General features: G+C 37.4%; 1 protein-coding gene across 1 annotated transcript in view; it reads left to right on the top strand.

Annotated features, from left to right (window-relative positions):
• The window catches only part of LOC139763066 (sodium/glucose cotransporter 4-like), a 32,132-nt gene extending 14,650 nt beyond the window's left edge, over positions 1-17,482 (top strand). Inside the window, exons 2-14 of the mRNA XM_071688659.1 lie at positions 2,589-2,660; positions 2,788-2,892; positions 3,347-3,511; positions 3,858-4,059; positions 4,462-4,673; positions 5,579-5,822; positions 8,753-8,987; positions 10,072-10,186; positions 11,135-11,225; positions 12,105-12,247; positions 13,296-13,440; positions 14,429-14,582; positions 14,903-17,482. Of these exons, the coding sequence (XP_071544760.1) occupies positions 2,589-2,660; positions 2,788-2,892; positions 3,347-3,511; positions 3,858-4,059; positions 4,462-4,673; positions 5,579-5,822; positions 8,753-8,987; positions 10,072-10,186; positions 11,135-11,225; positions 12,105-12,247; positions 13,296-13,440; positions 14,429-14,582; positions 14,903-14,969 (1,950 nt within the window). The 3' untranslated portion in view covers positions 14,970-17,482. The remainder of the gene's footprint in view (positions 1-2,588; positions 2,661-2,787; positions 2,893-3,346; positions 3,512-3,857; positions 4,060-4,461; positions 4,674-5,578; positions 5,823-8,752; positions 8,988-10,071; positions 10,187-11,134; positions 11,226-12,104; positions 12,248-13,295; positions 13,441-14,428; positions 14,583-14,902) is intronic.
• Positions 17,483-17,996: the final 514 nt, after the last annotated feature.

Raw genomic sequence — 17,996 nt, 5'->3', positions numbered from 1 at the left:
CATTTGGTCAACTAGTCATGCAATCAATCATTTACGATAAGCAAGTCGTTAATTAACCACTAATTCACACTGTAATACAGTCAGTCGAGCAGTCGATCAACTCTAGTCAACAGTTCGCCTAGCCATCCGTAATTTGAATCATCAGCCACTCAGCGAGGCAATTATAAACGCTCCTCAAGCGTGTATTTAGTGTCGACTACCGTGTATCACGAGAATGCACAAGAAATATTAACGGGTACAAAGGATCACCTTCCGGTCTAACTAAACACTGTACACGAAAGATGGGTGACTGATTCCTAAAACCATTCATAAATTTTTGGGTCGAATCGAGGCGCCATCTATTGACTTTTCAGCGAAGCTCGACTACCTTACGAATGCTAGGATATGCAGGCTGATGCTTCAATATAGCAACAACTGCCACATACTTCCATCTAGTTGGCGATACTTTGCACCCTGGTCAAAAGCTTTTATATAACTGTTGACATGTACGATGAAAACATCGACTCAATTGTTAATCAACAATGTTCCATATTATGGTGAAAATGAACTAGATCGAGTTATGTTATCAGCATTTATATGCACAATATTGAAGTACGGTATTGTGCATATAGAAAAAATGGGTGGTATAAGCGAATTAAATTTCAGCATTTACAAAACTGGTTATTTCTTCTCTTCCCCGTCCAAATATTTTCATATACGAGTATTCATCATACACATACATATATTTCTTTCCTTCAAATTCAAATCTAAGAATAATCTTAAATTATGGGTGAGTATAGCATTTCACTGGTATTCAATAGCACATACATTTATACAGTACAATAATATAATGTATAAGAATACCATCTACACCAATAAGGAAAGAAAACTGAATTAAAAGATATTACCTGCCTATTTTGAAAACTTCTATCACACTACATTATGTATACGTTTTCAGGAGTATCAGATATATGGATCAACGGTAAATATTTATATACGAGGTATTATACATAAAAATTAGTCTACCGGCACTTAAAGACGGTGCAACGTATCATACAATCTTAACCTACGTTGTTACTGAAAGTTTGATATATCTGCTTTGGTAAGCTAAGGACTATCTTACTTTTTTCTTGGTCTTTTCATTCTCCTTATGTAACATTCTGTCACTTCGAAAGACAGATTTTTTTTCCCACTTATAAAATATCCATCTTCCAAATATCGCAAATATGGCTTTGGCACGAATGATATAGGCTTGAGATCGCGATACAAATTCATTCAAATATATACAGAAAAGCAATAAACTTCATATCTAAAAAGAAAAAAAAAATCTAAGTGGACTGGGTCTTCTAACAGGGCAATTCCTAATTTACGAATACCGGCAATTTTTGGAACCGTCGATATTTTGCCGAACTAGGCATACGTATTTTTTCTGAACCATAGATCGTCGAGATAAAGGCATGTGACCATAGTATGCCGATAACATTATCAGTTATATGTATATCAATGAAATTTAAGCTATTTCTCAAAGTGCGACCAAAAATTGTTTCCCTATAATCTCAGATCCATGAAAGAACCCGTTCTCCGGTAAACTACCCATCACGTAGTTCCTGGCGGATCTTATCATAACCTGTTTAATGCTCTAAGATGCTCGAATTCATATGTTCCTGCAAGCATGTGTCGCGACAATCATTGCATATGCTTATATGAACACACCCACATCCAGACAAGTGGAATACAATCCAAATGTTATAAATTACCCCCATGTCAGGCTGACGATGCTCTTTAAAAAAGTACTATTTCTTAAATGTCTACCACCAGTAGATATATCTAACATCCATGATCATCGATATCTACAAATAGATTTTATCTATTAGAGTTGATCTCGTCATGAGCTATTATAAACTTATACCCCACCAACCAAATGACTGTTCTAGGCCTAACACGTACTAGTTTCTACCAACAATTTACGCCTACGTGAATAAATTTCAGAGTAATATTAATACTACATACATAGAAGAGGAGATAAGACATTACCTTTCTTCATCCTCAAGACATCTGCGGTAAACGGGAAGAGTTTGTTTCCACCTCTCACACATGACACAATTGTTACGTCCTGCCGGTATAGTCCTCAGCAGAGCCATCTATTGGCTTTCAAAGAAAACAAATGTCGTTTGTTGGTTGATCAAATGAGACTTTAAGATATACCTCAGTCTTATCTTTCGCGTATAGTCTTTGGATTTTATTGGACGCTTGACTTTGCTTATGCTTTATAATCTATATCACTTAACTCCTATGGTTTGATTCTTTGTGGAACTTTTATCTTGATTTGACTAATATCCAAAGGATCGCTACCTACAAGGCAGAGAAGGTTTAGATTTATACAAAATCGACATCAAACATTGGTTAAGAATTAATCATATAATAGTAGACATGTATTTTTTCTAACTACTGAACTACTGTTGTACTGCATATGTTAATATGCATCCTGAACATACTTCGGTAATTACGGTAATTACTGGGAGAATGAGGAGTATTATCTTATCATTAGTGAAGGAATTCAGTTCATAATGCCTAATCATAACTTACTGATATCTTGTTGTGTCTTACAGTCATCATGGAAGAGCCAGCGAGGGAGTGTGGCTGGATACTTCTTGGCCTCTCGCAACATGCACTGGATACCCGTGAGTTTTGCATGAGTATCCCTCTTCTCTGTCTAATAAAGTGATTAGTTGTTCATAATGCATGATTCTCTTTCTATGAATGCTTCTTCCCCTTTACATTATCCTCATCCACTGTTTCTCTTTCCAGGTGGGAGCCTCGCTGTTCGCCAGCAACATCGGGTCAGGACATTTCATTGGGCTAGCTGGTTCTGGGGCTGCCTCGGGTATTGGCGTGGCCGGCTATGAACAAAGTGTAGGTATTCCTGGGTTCAGGTTCTTTCTTTTTATGGTACTCAGGCCGGTTAAGAAACTTGCAAACAGTAAAGAATTCAGTGGGAGTGTTATTCAGGGGTGATAGATCAAAGGAAGAGCGAGAGAAATAGATAAGATCTTGTCTAATGCAAAGGAGGGGGGTTAAAAATGTGAGACCTTGTCGCTTAAACTTATTTCTAGCATAAAAGTTCTAAGATGTGGTAATAGCCATAGCATTCATCTTCAGTTTAAACTTACTAAAGATTTTCTCTCATTACAGACAAATAGGGAATTTGGAACCCCTGTAAGTCTGTATCTTAACCTCTTTTCAGTCATACAGTCTCGTGAGGGGAAATTATAATGTTCTCTTTCAGTACTTTCACACTAATTTGATGTACATGTTACTTGATCTTCCTGTGCGTTCATGTAATTAACATATCCATATTCATTTCTAGGCCATCTACATCCTGATGCTGCTGGGCTGGCTGTTTGTGCCTGTGTACATGAGTTCAGGAGTGTACACCATGCCAGAGTACCTCAGGGAAAGGTTCGGTGGCCGAAGGATCCGAGTCTACCTATCTTTCCTTGCGCTCCTCCTCTATATCTTCACTAAGATCTCCGTCAGTAATGCTCTGTCAACTGCAGTACAATATTATAACATTCATGGGTGCAAAATTCCCTTTTTTTTGTGACTATAATGTATATAGACAGAGAATCGTTTAAATATAAACTGGTGCGACGACGTCATTACCTATCATCAATGGGTTGACTGTAACCATATTTTCATTGTTCATTATGATCAGTTGTTTGGAAGTTCATAAACGTATTCAAAATTGTTCCTTTGCTTGTCCAAATATGACATATAAGGAATACAAGATGGATTTCATGAACTTTCAGACGAGAACACACCCATAATACTTGGAATTCTTCACATTAACTTTATCTAATATCAATTATCCCCTGCAGGTTGACTTGTTTGCAGGGGCTTTGTTCATTCAGCAAGCACTCAATAAGAGCTCAGATGAGTCATGGTTGTACCTGAGCATCCTCTTTCTCCTTGCTATTGCTGCCATCTTCACCATTGCTGGAGGGCTCACGGCTGTACTCTGGACAGATTTTGTTCAGACTATCCTCATGATTGTCGGGGCTTTGGTCCTCATGGCCATGTGTAAGTAAATGTAATTTAGTAGATGTGAAGTGAGATGTATTAGCGTAATTTTTGATTAAGCAAAAAGCTACCATCATAGTTGTCTAATTTCCTACAGCGTCACCTGCTAGGGTGGAAGAATTACCTAGTATCAGAACTATTTACTGTTCATATGTATCCCAACTCTACCACACCCTGTCAGCTTTAGTTTGCTACAGCTCTGAAACTACATCCCACAGGTTGTGAGCTGACCATTGCTACCTTAAGAATGCTCATGCTCCTATTGATGTAGTTGTTGACTGATTCCAAGTATCCTTGTTTCATTTAACTGTAATAAACTGTAGACTTTCATAAAGAGAATTAATGTATATTCACCGTATCTTAGCCTCTATCTGTGATTATAAAGAATTATTTTTCTGGCAGCATTCAATGCAGTTGGGGGACTTAAGTCCCTAATTGAAAAATATCCTTACGCCACGGCAAGTATCAGGGCAAAGGATGCTAACAATGTAACATGTGGAGAGCCCACAAGTGAGTACATGAACCTTCTGAGATCTATAGACAGCTCTTATCCCTGGACTGGCATGACATTCGGCCTTGCAATCAACTCCATATGGTACTGGTGTACTGATCAGGTGAGGATAATTCAAAGGGTTTGTTGATATAAGTAATGATGAAATTAATAGACATATTTTTGTCTTTAATCATGGTCAAATATGTGATTTACTAAAATGTATATATATTAGTGCATTTACTAAGAGTGTATAATTCTAATACAATTAAGGCTTTATTATTAGATCCATATAAGCTGTCACCATTCCCACTGACTTTGTGTGAATCAAGTTCATACACCTTCACATCTTATTCTTTGTACCCTTAAACTAAGTTTGGCATTAGAGAAAAAAAAAGAATTCCACACAACTAAATTCATTGATAAAACTTCACTTTTTACACTAATCAAACCACTAATTTTCATGCTGAATTTAGACACAGATGAGACTATATAAAAAGGTGTGATCAAAAGGACAGTTTTTACTTTCTTGAAAAGTTAATCAGGCATGAGGTAAATTTATATAGATACTGCAGGAGGCATCATCACACATACTAGTACATTTGTAATGATAATAGTTTGTATGTCACATTGTATATTCTAAAACCAATTAGATGCATTGAATGCTAGCAGCTCGACCAATCCAGAGAATATATAAATTAATCAACTAACTTTATAGGGTTTTGATTTTTTCTCTGATGAAAGCTTGTTGACATACACTGTACTATGATTTGACAAATGGGGATCCTTCAGTCATTGCTTAAAGACATAAAACTGATTGTTCTTACTCATATACGTGTCATTTAAATTTTTTTTCATAATTATCTAACTTGGAATCTACACTCCAGAGTCAAATTCTAAAACTTGTAAGATATTTTACTCTGGTTTAATATTCTTTCAAATATATAGAGCAGATTTCCCTCATATGTGACCATTTGTACCATCTCTCACGTTTCCATGAAACAGTTCTTACAATTCTTTCTTCTCTAGGTAATCGTTCAGCGGACATTGGCTAGTAAAAACATGATCCACGCAAAGGCTGGCTGTATCCTGGCCTCGTATCTCAAGTTCCTGCCACTTTGGCTGCTGGTATTTCCTGGGATGGCTGCAAGAGTTTTATACAAAGACAAAGTGGCATGTGCTAGTCCAGCTCTGTGTCAGAAACTTTGTGGGAGTCGTGGAGGGTGTACTAATGTTGCCTATTCTGAGTTGGTGTTGAATTTGCTCCCACCAGGTAAGATTACCATATTTTTTTTTTTTTCTTTCATACTATTCACCATTTCCCGCGATAGCGAGGTAGCGTTAAGAACAGAGGACGGGGCCTTTGAGGGAATATCCTCACCTTGCCCCTTTTCTATTTCCTTCTTTTGGAAAATTAGAAAAAAAAAAATAAAAACGAGTGGGGAGGGTTTCCAGCTCCCCGCTCCCTTCCCTTTTAGTCACCTTTTACGACACGCAGGGAATATGTGGGAAGTATTCTTTCTCCCCTATCCCCAGGGATACATTACCACTATCCCTGGGGATAGGGGAGAAAGAATACTTCCCACACACATTTTATTTATTTTGCTTTGTCGCTGTCTCCCGCATTAGCGAGGTAGCGCAAGGAAACAGACGAAAGAATGGCCCAACCCACCCACATACACGTCCATATATATATATATATATATATATATATATATATATATATATATATATATATATATATATATTTATTTAGTTATTTTGCTTTGTCGCTGTCTCCCGCGTTAGCGAGGTAGTGCAAGGAAACAGACAAAAGAATGGCCCAACCCGCCCACATACACATGTATATACATACACGTCCACACACACGCAAATATACATACCTATACATCTCAATGTACACATATATATACACACACAGACATATACATATATACACATGTACATAATTCATACTATCTGCCTTTATTCATTCCCATCGCCACCTCGCCACACATGGAATAACAACCCCCTCCTCCCTCATGTGTGCGAGGTAGCGCTAGGAAAAGACAACAAAGGCCCCATTCGTTCACACTCAGTCTCTAGCTGTCATGTAATAATGCACCGAAACCACAGCTCCCTTTCCACATCCTGGCCCCACACAACTTTTCATGGTTTACCCCAGACGCTTCACATGCCCTGGTTCAATCCATTGACAGCACGTCGACCCCGGTATACCACATCGTTCCAATTCACTCTATTCCTTGCACTCCTTTCACCCTCCTGCATGTTCAGGCCCCGATCACTCAAAATCTTTTTCACTCCATCTTTCCACCTCCAATTTGGTCTCCCACTTCTCCTCGTTCTCTCCACCTCTGACACATATATCCTCTTGGTCAATCTTTCCTCATTCATTCTCTCCATGTGACCAAACCATTTCAAAACACCCTCTTCTGCTCTCTCAACCACACTCTTTTTATTTCCACACATCTCTCTTACCCTTACGTTACTTACTCGATCAAACCACCTCACACCACATATTGTCCTCAAACATCTCATTTCCAGCACATCCACCCTCTTGCGCACAACTCTATCCATAGCCCACGCCTTGCAACCATACAACATTGTTGGAACCACTATTCCTTCAAACATACCCATTTTTGCGTTCCGAGATAATGTTCTCGACTTCAAAACATTCTTCAAGGCTCCCAGAACTTTCGCCCCCTCCCCACCCTATGATTCACTTCCGCTTCCATGGTTCCATCCGCTGCCAGATCCACTCCCAGATATCTAAAACACTTTACTTCCTCCAGTTTTTCTCCATTCAAACTTACCTCCCAACTGACTTGAGCCTCAACCTTACTGTACCTAATAACCTTGCTCTTATTCACATTTACTCTTTTCGTTCTTCTTTCACACACTTTACCATACTCAGTCACCAGCATCTGCAGTTTCTCACATGAATCAGCCACCAGCGCTGTATCATCAGCAAACAACAACTGACTCACTTCCCAAGCTCTCTCATCCACAACAGACTGCATACTTGCCCCTCTTTCCAAAGCTCTTGCATTCACCTCCCTAACAACCCCATCCATAAACAAATTAAACAACCATGGAGACATCACACACCCCTGCCACAAACCTACATTCACTGAGAACCAATCACTTTCTTCTCTTCCTACACATACACATGCCTTACATCCTCGATAAAAACTTTTCACTGCTTCTAACAACTTGCCTCCCACACCATATATTCTTAATACCTTCCACAGAGCATCTCTATCAACTCTATCATATGCCTTCTCCAGATCCATAAATGCTACATGCAAATCCATTGGCTTTTCTAAGTATTTCTCACATACATTCTTCAAAACAAACACCTGATCCACACATCCTCTACCACTTCTGAAACCACACTGCTCTTCCCCAATCTGATGCTCTGTACATGCCTTCACCCTATCAATTAATACCCTCCCATATAATTTCCCAGGAATACTCAACAAACTTATACCTCTGTAATTTGAGCACTCACTCTTATCCCCTTTGCCTTTGTACAATGGCACTATGCAAGCATTCTGTCAGTCCTCAGGCACCTCACCATGAATCATTATTATAATTATTATTATTTTGCTTTGTCGCTGTCTCCCGCGTTTGCATTTACCTCCCTAACAACCCCATCCATAAACAAATTAAACAACCATGGAGACATCACACACCCCTGCCGCAAACCTACATTCACTGAGAACCAATCACTTTCCTCTCTTCCTACACGTACACATGCCTTACATCCTCGATAAAAACTATATATATTATTTTTCATACATATTCGCCATTTCCTGCGTTAGTGAGATAGCATCAAGAACAGAGAACTGAGCCTTAGAGGGAATATTGTTTACACCAAATGAGTGTCAGTAATGAACCAAATAGGTAGCAACTCTTCTCGGCATCCATTTTCTAGTGTCATCAGTTATATATAAAAGCTTGTGTACCTGTCAGGATTTATTACTGTTTTCGTTATGATTTTATCATAACTAGTTAAAAGGAGTACATTCATTACTCTTGCTTTCAGTTTTTCTAATTCCATTTTATCCAATAAAAGAAATGATTGAAACTTAAATTAAGTTTTGTCCATCAGTTTTTCTTGCTTCATTTCATACTAACTTTCTCAATTTCTTTTATGATACAGACCATCTAACCTTCATCCTCTCTTATCATTCTCATTAGGTCTGTCTGGACTGATGCTGGCAGTGATGTTGGCTGCCCTCATGTCCTCACTTACCTCCATCTTCAATTCTGCTTCCACAATCTTCACCATTGATGTGTGGACATTGGCTAGGAAGAAGTTTGCATCTGTAAAGGGCAAGAAAGTCAATCCCTCAGAAGCTGAATTACTGATCGTAGGTCGTCTGTTTGTCGTCGTGCTAGTTGTAATCTCTGTCGTGTGGATTCCTGTCATAAGGTAAGCAACAAAGAATATTACAGAAAAAGAAATAAAGAGAGGGAGGAGAAACATGTGGATGGAAAGAGAGAAGAAAGTACAAATGGAAAAAAAGGAAAAAGGTGGAATGGAAAGAAAGAATTATTTTCTTTCTTTAACAAAGATTCACAGGACATTGTATTTTTTCACTTCAGTATAGTTGACCAAGTCAACTAAGTGCTGGGGAGAAAAGAGAGAAGGACTTTTAGGGGATGGTAAGAATGATTAGAGGGAGGAAGACAACTGCTCTGAGGGATAGAGGGAATAAAGGGAAAGAAGGTTGCGAGCTAAGGAGGGAGGGAGGAGAGGAAAATATAAAATAATATTTTTCAATTTTCGTATTCAGAAGTTTTCTCACATAATCAGAAATATAGGTACCTCTGGGTAAAAATAATATATGAAGAAGATTCTGCTGACTTAAACATTACTTTTCTATGTTCCTAATTGTGATAGGTTTGTATTTTCAAACATTAAGTTTACACATTGAGAGGCAGAAAAGATTCGTGGCAATGATGTTATACCGAGAGAACAAAAAATGGAAAGGTATGACATTCATTATTTGTTTTGGAGAGGTATATGGAAATTCTAAGTATGCAGGTGTGGCAAGCACCTCAAAAAAGAACAAAGGATCTTCATTTGTAAGACAGCTGATTGTACTGAACCAGGGCATTAAAAGTGGCTGGGGTAATCCATGGAAAAGTCTATGGGGCCTGGTTTTGAATAGGGAGCTCTGATTCCGATGCATCACTCGTGACAGCTTGAGAATGGATGTGAGCAAATGTCGGAAATGGCAAAAAAGAATGAAAGAAAACAAAAAAAATTATTTATTTGAACTGTTTGTAAGATAAAACTGTGTTCAGAACATTTTGTAATAATCATATAACCCTGAAGCACATGAAAGTTTTAGAAAAGACAGCAGAATTATGGGCAAATTAGTATGACTATATTTTATACATCATATTCCCTATATGATTGTAAATAAGATTCATGAATTTGGGATACTATTATGTTAATTACATCCTATAAATTTTGTTGACATGAATGATGATATGTTGCTTCTTCTTAGGAACACAGGTAACTCACAGCTGTTTGACTACATCCAGGCTGTCTCATCTATGCTTGCTCCACCCATCTGTGCTGTCTACCTTCTTGCCATGTTCTGGGGCAGAACCAATGAGCCAGTTAGTACATAAGCTTTTATGTAGAAATAAAGTTTCCAATACAATTCCAACTCAGTGTGTGCAGTACTAAGTTCTTTGGAAGAGAATTCAACCATTTACATCCAGACCACAATGTAACTTACACCACCAAGTAACTTATCACTAGAAATGAAGTAGAAATGAAAAGCTCATCCCAGCCTCACACTTCACGAACCTATACTCTCAGATCCCCCACCCCTAGCAAACACAATGCTGACCAAACACATACACATTGACTTAGCCAGACAATTACTTATTAAGCAACCTCTCAACTCAATCTTAAACACCACCCCACCCTGTATATACCCATCTGAAACCACATCCCATGAGATATATGAACTACACCTTCTTGTTTGTGCCATGAACATCCCCCATTGTGACAACATTACGAACACCAATTCATCTTATCTCAAGACCCTTCATTCCCAAATGCAACTTCCATACTGAAGACACTGAACGCTTACTCCTACATTGTCCTCAACTTACCTCACAACATCCCCACACTCATTAACCTTTGGTCCCATCTGGTGGACATGACCATTGCAGGAGCTAAATAGAAGGGGTCCTAGGGCAAGGAAGGTAGAGACATAATTAGGTAGTGAATATTTTATGATAATCTTTTTTTACATTAATTTTTTTTATATTTTGCATTTCTTTTTTAACTAGTAATTAATTTTTTTCTTGCATGTGTTTTTAGTTGCTTGGGTTCATGTGTTACCAGCAGTAACTAATTGAAAATTGACATAAGTGTCATTTTCCTATAAAGTCAGTTTTGTATCAGTGCATTTTAGATGTATGTGACTTTTGCCTTGTTAACTTTCTATACATCTGGATTATAGGCAGACCTGATTGTATTTGTTTTCTGCACTGTAGTGACAACTACAGAAACAGATATGTAAATATTCACTGTGTCCTTTGTCGTTACCTCAGGGAGCATTCTGGGGTCTTATGGTTGGATTGGTCATCGGGATATTGAGATTCATCCTCGAACTATCATTTATCGTCCCTCCCTGTGGCTCAGGTTAGTTTGCACTGCTGTTTTAATATTTCATTTTGCTATTTTATTATATTTTGTTTTGTTTTTATATTCTTTTTTGTTCAATATCTTTGTGTATATGACAATGCAATTTTACACATAAGCTTATAATAACATTACAGTGCAACTGCTAAGGAGGCATCATGTGAATATTCTGTATGAAAATACCATGAATTTCTTGTGAAGTTATAATTCAAAAACCTTTGCCAAAAATTTCTCCTGTCATTAGTATTTGCAATTTCTCTGGAGGTGTTAACTTGCTGGGGGATGGGTAGATTTGTTTGGCTTTGAATCTTGGGAACCTTTAAATTTAGTTAGGAAGACAAATAAAACCTAAGACTGAATCATCTTTAAAGAAATCCTAGAATTGAACCCTCTGTCTTCCAGTATTGATTGACCCTCCACTGTAAGCTGGTCCTTTGTGAACATGTGACTTGTGACAGTCAGCTGACCCTACCCTGTCAATCAATTATCACTACGATTATTTTTCCAGATTAGCTGATTTTTCATTCCTTAATGATCTTCCTTTACCAATGATACCTCGTATATATATATCAACAACTTATTCTTTATTACCATCTCACCCAATTACATTGTGTGATCCTCAAGTAACTGTAGTTCCTTCAGTTGTGGGATTTGTGATTATCATGTGATTCTGAGCTGTCACTTGATCTTCAGTACCATGTTATCCTCCTTTATTTGCTTATATTCCACTATCAGCATTGAGATCCTTCATGTTGAGCTAATTCTTTTGTACCGACTGATCCATGGTTATTTGATCATGCAGATAGCTAGTCTTTGCTTTCACTTGATCTCCATTGTCTTCTTTCTATACACCAGACACTTGAAATTATTTTCCTACAGGCGACCCTGACCCTCGACCAGAGATTATCAAAATGATTGTTGGAAATGTACACTTCCTACACTTCAGCTGTATCCTCTTTATCATCACTGGGGTGGTCACCATTGGCATTTCACTCATGACTGAGCCCATTCCTGAGGAATATGTGAGTATGCAAATATCTAGCACTAGGGAGGGAGGAATTTAGTCATGGTGGCAAGTGAGGTTGTAAAACACTGAGTTAGCTATGTTCCTTGCTTGCCAATTTTTTTGTCTAAAATCCAAAACATTTTCCCTCTTCTTAGAAGCATGCCTTGGTGCAGCACATCTCTAAGAAAGGAGAATGCTTTAATCCACCCAGCCATATCCCCATTACTCTCACTGGTCTTTGAAACTCTCCCTAACTCTCATCTTCTCAAATGCTTAGAATCTCATTCACTTCCTTCTCATTACCAATAAGGCTTTCTTGGTGTAAGGTCTTCAAGTGGTCTTCCATTCTGTGCGATTCGTGTTATTTCTCAGGTATTTTAGTGCATCTCTTCCTCTCCCTTGATACTGGTCTTTCTTCAGAAGAGTATGTAAGAAAAGACATCATTAGAACTATGCGGTTTACATACATCTAGATCTTATATGATCTTATTCATATCTCAAGTGTTCTTAATACTTTAACCATCTATTAGTTTTGGAGGAACTTTGTCTCCAGTTGTGAATACTCTCTGGAATTTAGCATTCAGCTCATTATATGTTAACTTCTTTACTTCCATAACCATTACCTTTGGATCCTTGAATTTACATAATCCTTTAATGATATTAATGAACCTCTGCAAAAGTTTAGGGTTTTTGCCTTGCCCATTTTTTTTTCTTTACTCTTCCATCCTTATTCTTTTGTACTTTGATCTTTTATACCTTTAAAGTGTCTGTATCTTTAGTGTAGAACATATGTACTTTCCTTTACCTTTTGATTTTGCTTGATGAACTATTATATTAGATCAAGTGTTTAAATCCTGAAAATGAATGTTGATATCTACCTGCAGGAAGAGCACTTCTGTAGACTGTGAAATACTGGAACTCAATCATGCATATGAATATGTAGCACTATGACAATTTGTCACAAAACTGACAAAATAAAAGAAGTTTATTTGAAGTTATAAACAATACACAGGCTTTGAAATCATATTAATCTGATCTTTTCACCTATGTAATCCTTCTTCCAGCTTTACCGACTCACTTTTTGGACAAGGAGGGACAATCGGGTACGGAAGCAACTAGAGGATGTCAAAAACGATGATGAATCTTTAAAGGGGGACATCAAAAATGGAATATCACCAGAACAAATGGATATAGAAAATGCTGAGCCAGGTATAATGATTATTTCTGTTAGAAGGATTATTTAATATAATGTTAGTATAAAGTGGGGCCACCTATATAAAATGAAACGGGATGGCTTCAGTAGGTTGCAAATAATTCAATCTGTACCCTCACATGGCCAAAACAGAACATTAGCATCACTAATAGCAGACCTCAAGCCCTTCTTAGGAGGCTGCAATCAGCCATTCTTATGTGTGTTCACAACACAGATGATTTACTAAGGATGGTATCAGAATCATAATCTGAAGAATGAACTCATGTGTGCTTAGGTTTCATATGCATTTTTCGTATTGTTAAATAATGTTGAGCCTGAAGATCATTAAAGAGTGTACGTAAAAATTTGCTGTGGATGCATCTGAAACTGGTCTACCAGTCTTCAGCTAGATCAGCCAACATTTTACAGTTGTGTGCAAACTGTTGTTATTGCTTTTCATCAGCAACATACTGCAAATCTGAGAAAGTGAATGACAAGATTACCTAAGGTTTCCATGCTTAAAATAGTTTATTTCATGATGTCTGTTGGCTTGTAAGAACTGTAACCCAATGAGGATGAGTTCTTTTGGCATTTAGTTAACTGCCATACCTCAGAAACTTAATTTCAAGCACTGCTTTGAAGGGTATACATGACTGAAGGCATTTGGACTGGTATCACATATCACATGCAACTCTCTTAGGTTAATATTTAAGCTATCTCATACTTTACTTCTAGCCCTTTTCAACATAAGAAGTACGAGTGCCTAAGTCTAGTCCCTTCATGAAAATTCTGTATGCTGAACCCATTCATTCCATCTTGTAGAAAGCGACTGGAGGTCTGCTGCAACCAAAGAAAAAACAGCTTTTTACTGGGATGTTTGTCCTTACACACTGTATTGACCTGTTGTGCACTGGGGTCAGTGGGGATTTTAGGGACTGATGCTTGTTGCCAAAGCTCTCGCACTGACATTGCAACATCAGTACATTCACATCATTTTGTCCTCAGCACTGCCAAGTTGGAGACGTTATCTGAACATCGTTTGTGGCAACTCGGCTGCAAATAATAGTACAGTGCAGAATAACCCAGAGTCAAGAGTATCAGAAGAGGAGAAAGCAGAAGCTGCTGCAGCATTTCTTGATGAACCTCCCTTTTGGAGAGAGTAAGTATGGTATTTTCATAGTTTTATTCTATGCAGCTTTCTCTCAGTCTTTGATCTACATAACCTTTTGTTTTTATCTCATTTAATTTGTGTTTTTCTTATGTATTAACATCACAATCAGTCTGAGTTCCACATCCCTGTTTTTTTTAAACATCTAGTTAAACATCCAACCAAAGTGTCACAATTGTTTCTCTGACATGCTTGGCCTCTATTTTTAACCTTGGCTATTCATCAAAATATGTTAAAAGTATAGATCTCTGAATTTCACATTTCGTTCACAGAGAAGTCTCCATGCTTTATTTTTTCTCTCTCCCATACAGGTTTGTTAACTACAATGCCATCATCTGCTTGACTCTGACCACATTTGTATGGGGCTTTTTCGCATAGCAAGTGCTTATCAAATGAAATTGCACTTGTTACTGTATATAGTTTTGTGTATCATGTCTTTCAGTGTTCTTTTACATATGATCAAATTTATATCCTTTTAAAACTGACTGAATTTCAGGATGTACGGTATTTAAGTGACAGTCTACTTGTGAATCTCTCATAACTTTTACGAATAATTTGCTACTTCACATAATGATAATATTGGTATAATATAGTGTTGATAATAATTGTGAAAATAATAGAGCAGTGATGACAAAATAATGAAAAAGTAATCCATGTTTTCTTTAAGAAATGTCTGCCGAAGGCTGAAAATGTATGTAAATACATAAAACAGTTGTTATAGTCTACTAACTATTACACCATTAATATGTCAATATGTCATCTTTTTCTCCATCTATATACCATAAATATATACACCCAACACTCCATTTGTGTTACATTAAGATGTGTGGTTTTGAGACAGGCTTTTTCATTAACAGCAGACTAAAGTAGTTTCCGAAACTTTCACATCCCATGCACAAAATCCACTGTAAGAAAAGGTTGAGATGTTGTCAGTACAGACAGTGGATCAGAATAAGAAACTAAGTCCCCATCAGTTCTATTCTCCAAGAGAAGGCTCGTCAGCTATACCAACACCTGGAGCAGAGCACTAGTTCCTCATTTACCAAGGAGCCATTTCTAACTAGTAAGCATTGGTGTGACTGACTGACTTTAGAAACAGCAGAATCTTCACTGTCTCACCACCAAGTGCTGCTAGTGCTGACCAAACTGCAGCTTCATCCTTCCTTGAGGAGTTTACAGTTCATGGAAGCCCAAGTCTTCAGAATTTTGCAGATATTTATCATCGGTGAAACTAGGCCCTTTTGGAAGAGGATGCCTGTATCCTTTCCAAGATATGCAACGTAAAGGAGGAGCATGTGGCACCTAGGTCTGTAGAGGACTTAATGGAGTTTCAGCAATAAAAGGGTGGGAAAACATCATCCTTGAGAGCTGAAGTGAATAAGCTGGCCAATTTCTTTTCTGGCTGACAAGCCAACTTAGTCTTTCATTAACAGAGACCCAGACTTTGATAGGAGCTTGAAATTAAAAACAGGTAATAGCATCTCTCTTGGTTCCATACAAGGAACTTTATAAGGTGAAGCAACAGCTGGCAAAACAGTTCACTATCACCAGCTTTTTCAGGGTATCACCCACTCCCAGACTTGTAAATTTATCTGGATGTGATAGTTCTGTCATGCCTGAGAAAACTGGCGTTGATGCTCTCCCTCGTCTGCTAGTAGTGATGTCGACAGTCCTGTCTCATTAAGTGATCTCAGTCATCTTCTTTCCAAAATTATTGTAGTCTTCAGCCGTGCTGCACACCAACTTTACAAAGTTTACTCCCACATGAGGCACAGACATGAAGCTGTAAGAGGCCCAGTTAAAGGTTCCTTTGAATGCATGACAAACTGTTTATTACTAATTATTTTAGCATAGAAACTGATGTTCCATGCTATCAGTAGAACTCTACCATGCTTGCACTCCCGAAAAAAATTTCAGCTCTGTAAAGTTCCCTTGTATTCACTAACCTCACACTCTTGACTCAAATCTGGGTGAGCTCTTTCCCTAAATGGTTATCATAGGTGAGGTTTGCAATGTCCAGTATGTTCTACATGAATGCAAGATGATAGAATATCATCATTTCTGATTAGTTTGTTCACTGACATGTTGGTAAAGCATGTTCTCATGGACATAATTCAAGGAGCCAGCTTTTCCACTGATGCTTCCTCATGCTGGTTATGTTCTATTTAGTCCCACACTTTTAGTTTACATTATTCATTTATCGAATAAATACATCACAGACCATGATTTATCTTTACACCTTACTTGATCAGTGTAAAATATTTGGCTCATATACAGTCATATGTCAACCTCAGTCTAACTCTAAAAGAAAATCTTGGTCTGTCAATTATCTTTGTGCAACAATTTTTTTGTCAGACTAAAATTGTCATAAAGCATATCATAGAACCCCATCATGGGGATAAATACTGTATGGAATTCTGCAGTCATAATGTATTGATGTATGAGATGTGAATTAAAAATTGAGAAAATTTTTTTCAGTGAACTTGAGAAACAGCAAGTCAGACTGGTTAAATCAGCTTAGTGTACAAAAATATTGTAAAAATATTCATATTCAAAGTAGTGGCCATCAGCAATGCTGAATCTATAGAATTAAAATGATCAATAAATGTACATAATTCTTGGGCATGATCATTTTACTTGAAATTGTCAAAGACATATATATCGGTGATAAATCATCGATTCAAATTAATTCATTAAATAAAATTCATGCTGTTTGTAATGTATATGATGTCAATTATCTGATATATATTTTTGATAATTATTATTTCAATATAAAATTTTTAAATACTCTTATTGGTACTGCTTTAACAGAGGCATTTTATTGTTGATGTTACTATTGTAATATTATTTCAAGACTCTTCTTTTGAAGGGAATAAAATATTTTAACTTAATATATGAGTACTTTAATATATTCCCTGTCATGCTAAGTTCAAGCTTATCTTTATATTTGCAAGGAGGGAGACGAGCTCCTTTGCTGTAAGCATGGACATGAGAAGAGCATTTGAAACAGGCAAAGCAAGGTGCTGGTGCATATTGCTTGTTCTCAAATTGGACTTTTGAACTTAGTAACAGATTTTGAAATTTTTTGTATTTATTTTTTAGCATAAAAATATCCAATGGAAAAAAAGTATCAAAATATAGTCGGGCTACAAGAAAAAATTAATTGAGGTATCCCTTTGGGAGCCACATACAGAAATAAAGGACTCTTGGGGCAGGAGTTCACCGTTTCCCACAAGCAGACAAAGACCAGCCTCATTTGCTCAAATCCACTATCCAGTATTGCACTGAAATCAAAGCCTCTTATCTAAGCCAAGCTCTACAAACCTTTGTGGTTTCTCCTGACCACTTCATCATATTACTGAATTCTGCCTCCTTAAGGTTACACCTCATGTGAAGAGTGACCTT

This window comes from Panulirus ornatus, chromosome 46 (genome assembly GCF_036320965.1).
Source record: "Panulirus ornatus isolate Po-2019 chromosome 46, ASM3632096v1, whole genome shotgun sequence".
NCBI classification, from domain to species: domain Eukaryota; kingdom Metazoa; phylum Arthropoda; class Malacostraca; order Decapoda; family Palinuridae; genus Panulirus; species Panulirus ornatus.
Note: the sequence above shows the minus strand (reverse complement) of the source record. Positions and strands in the feature narration are given on the sequence as shown.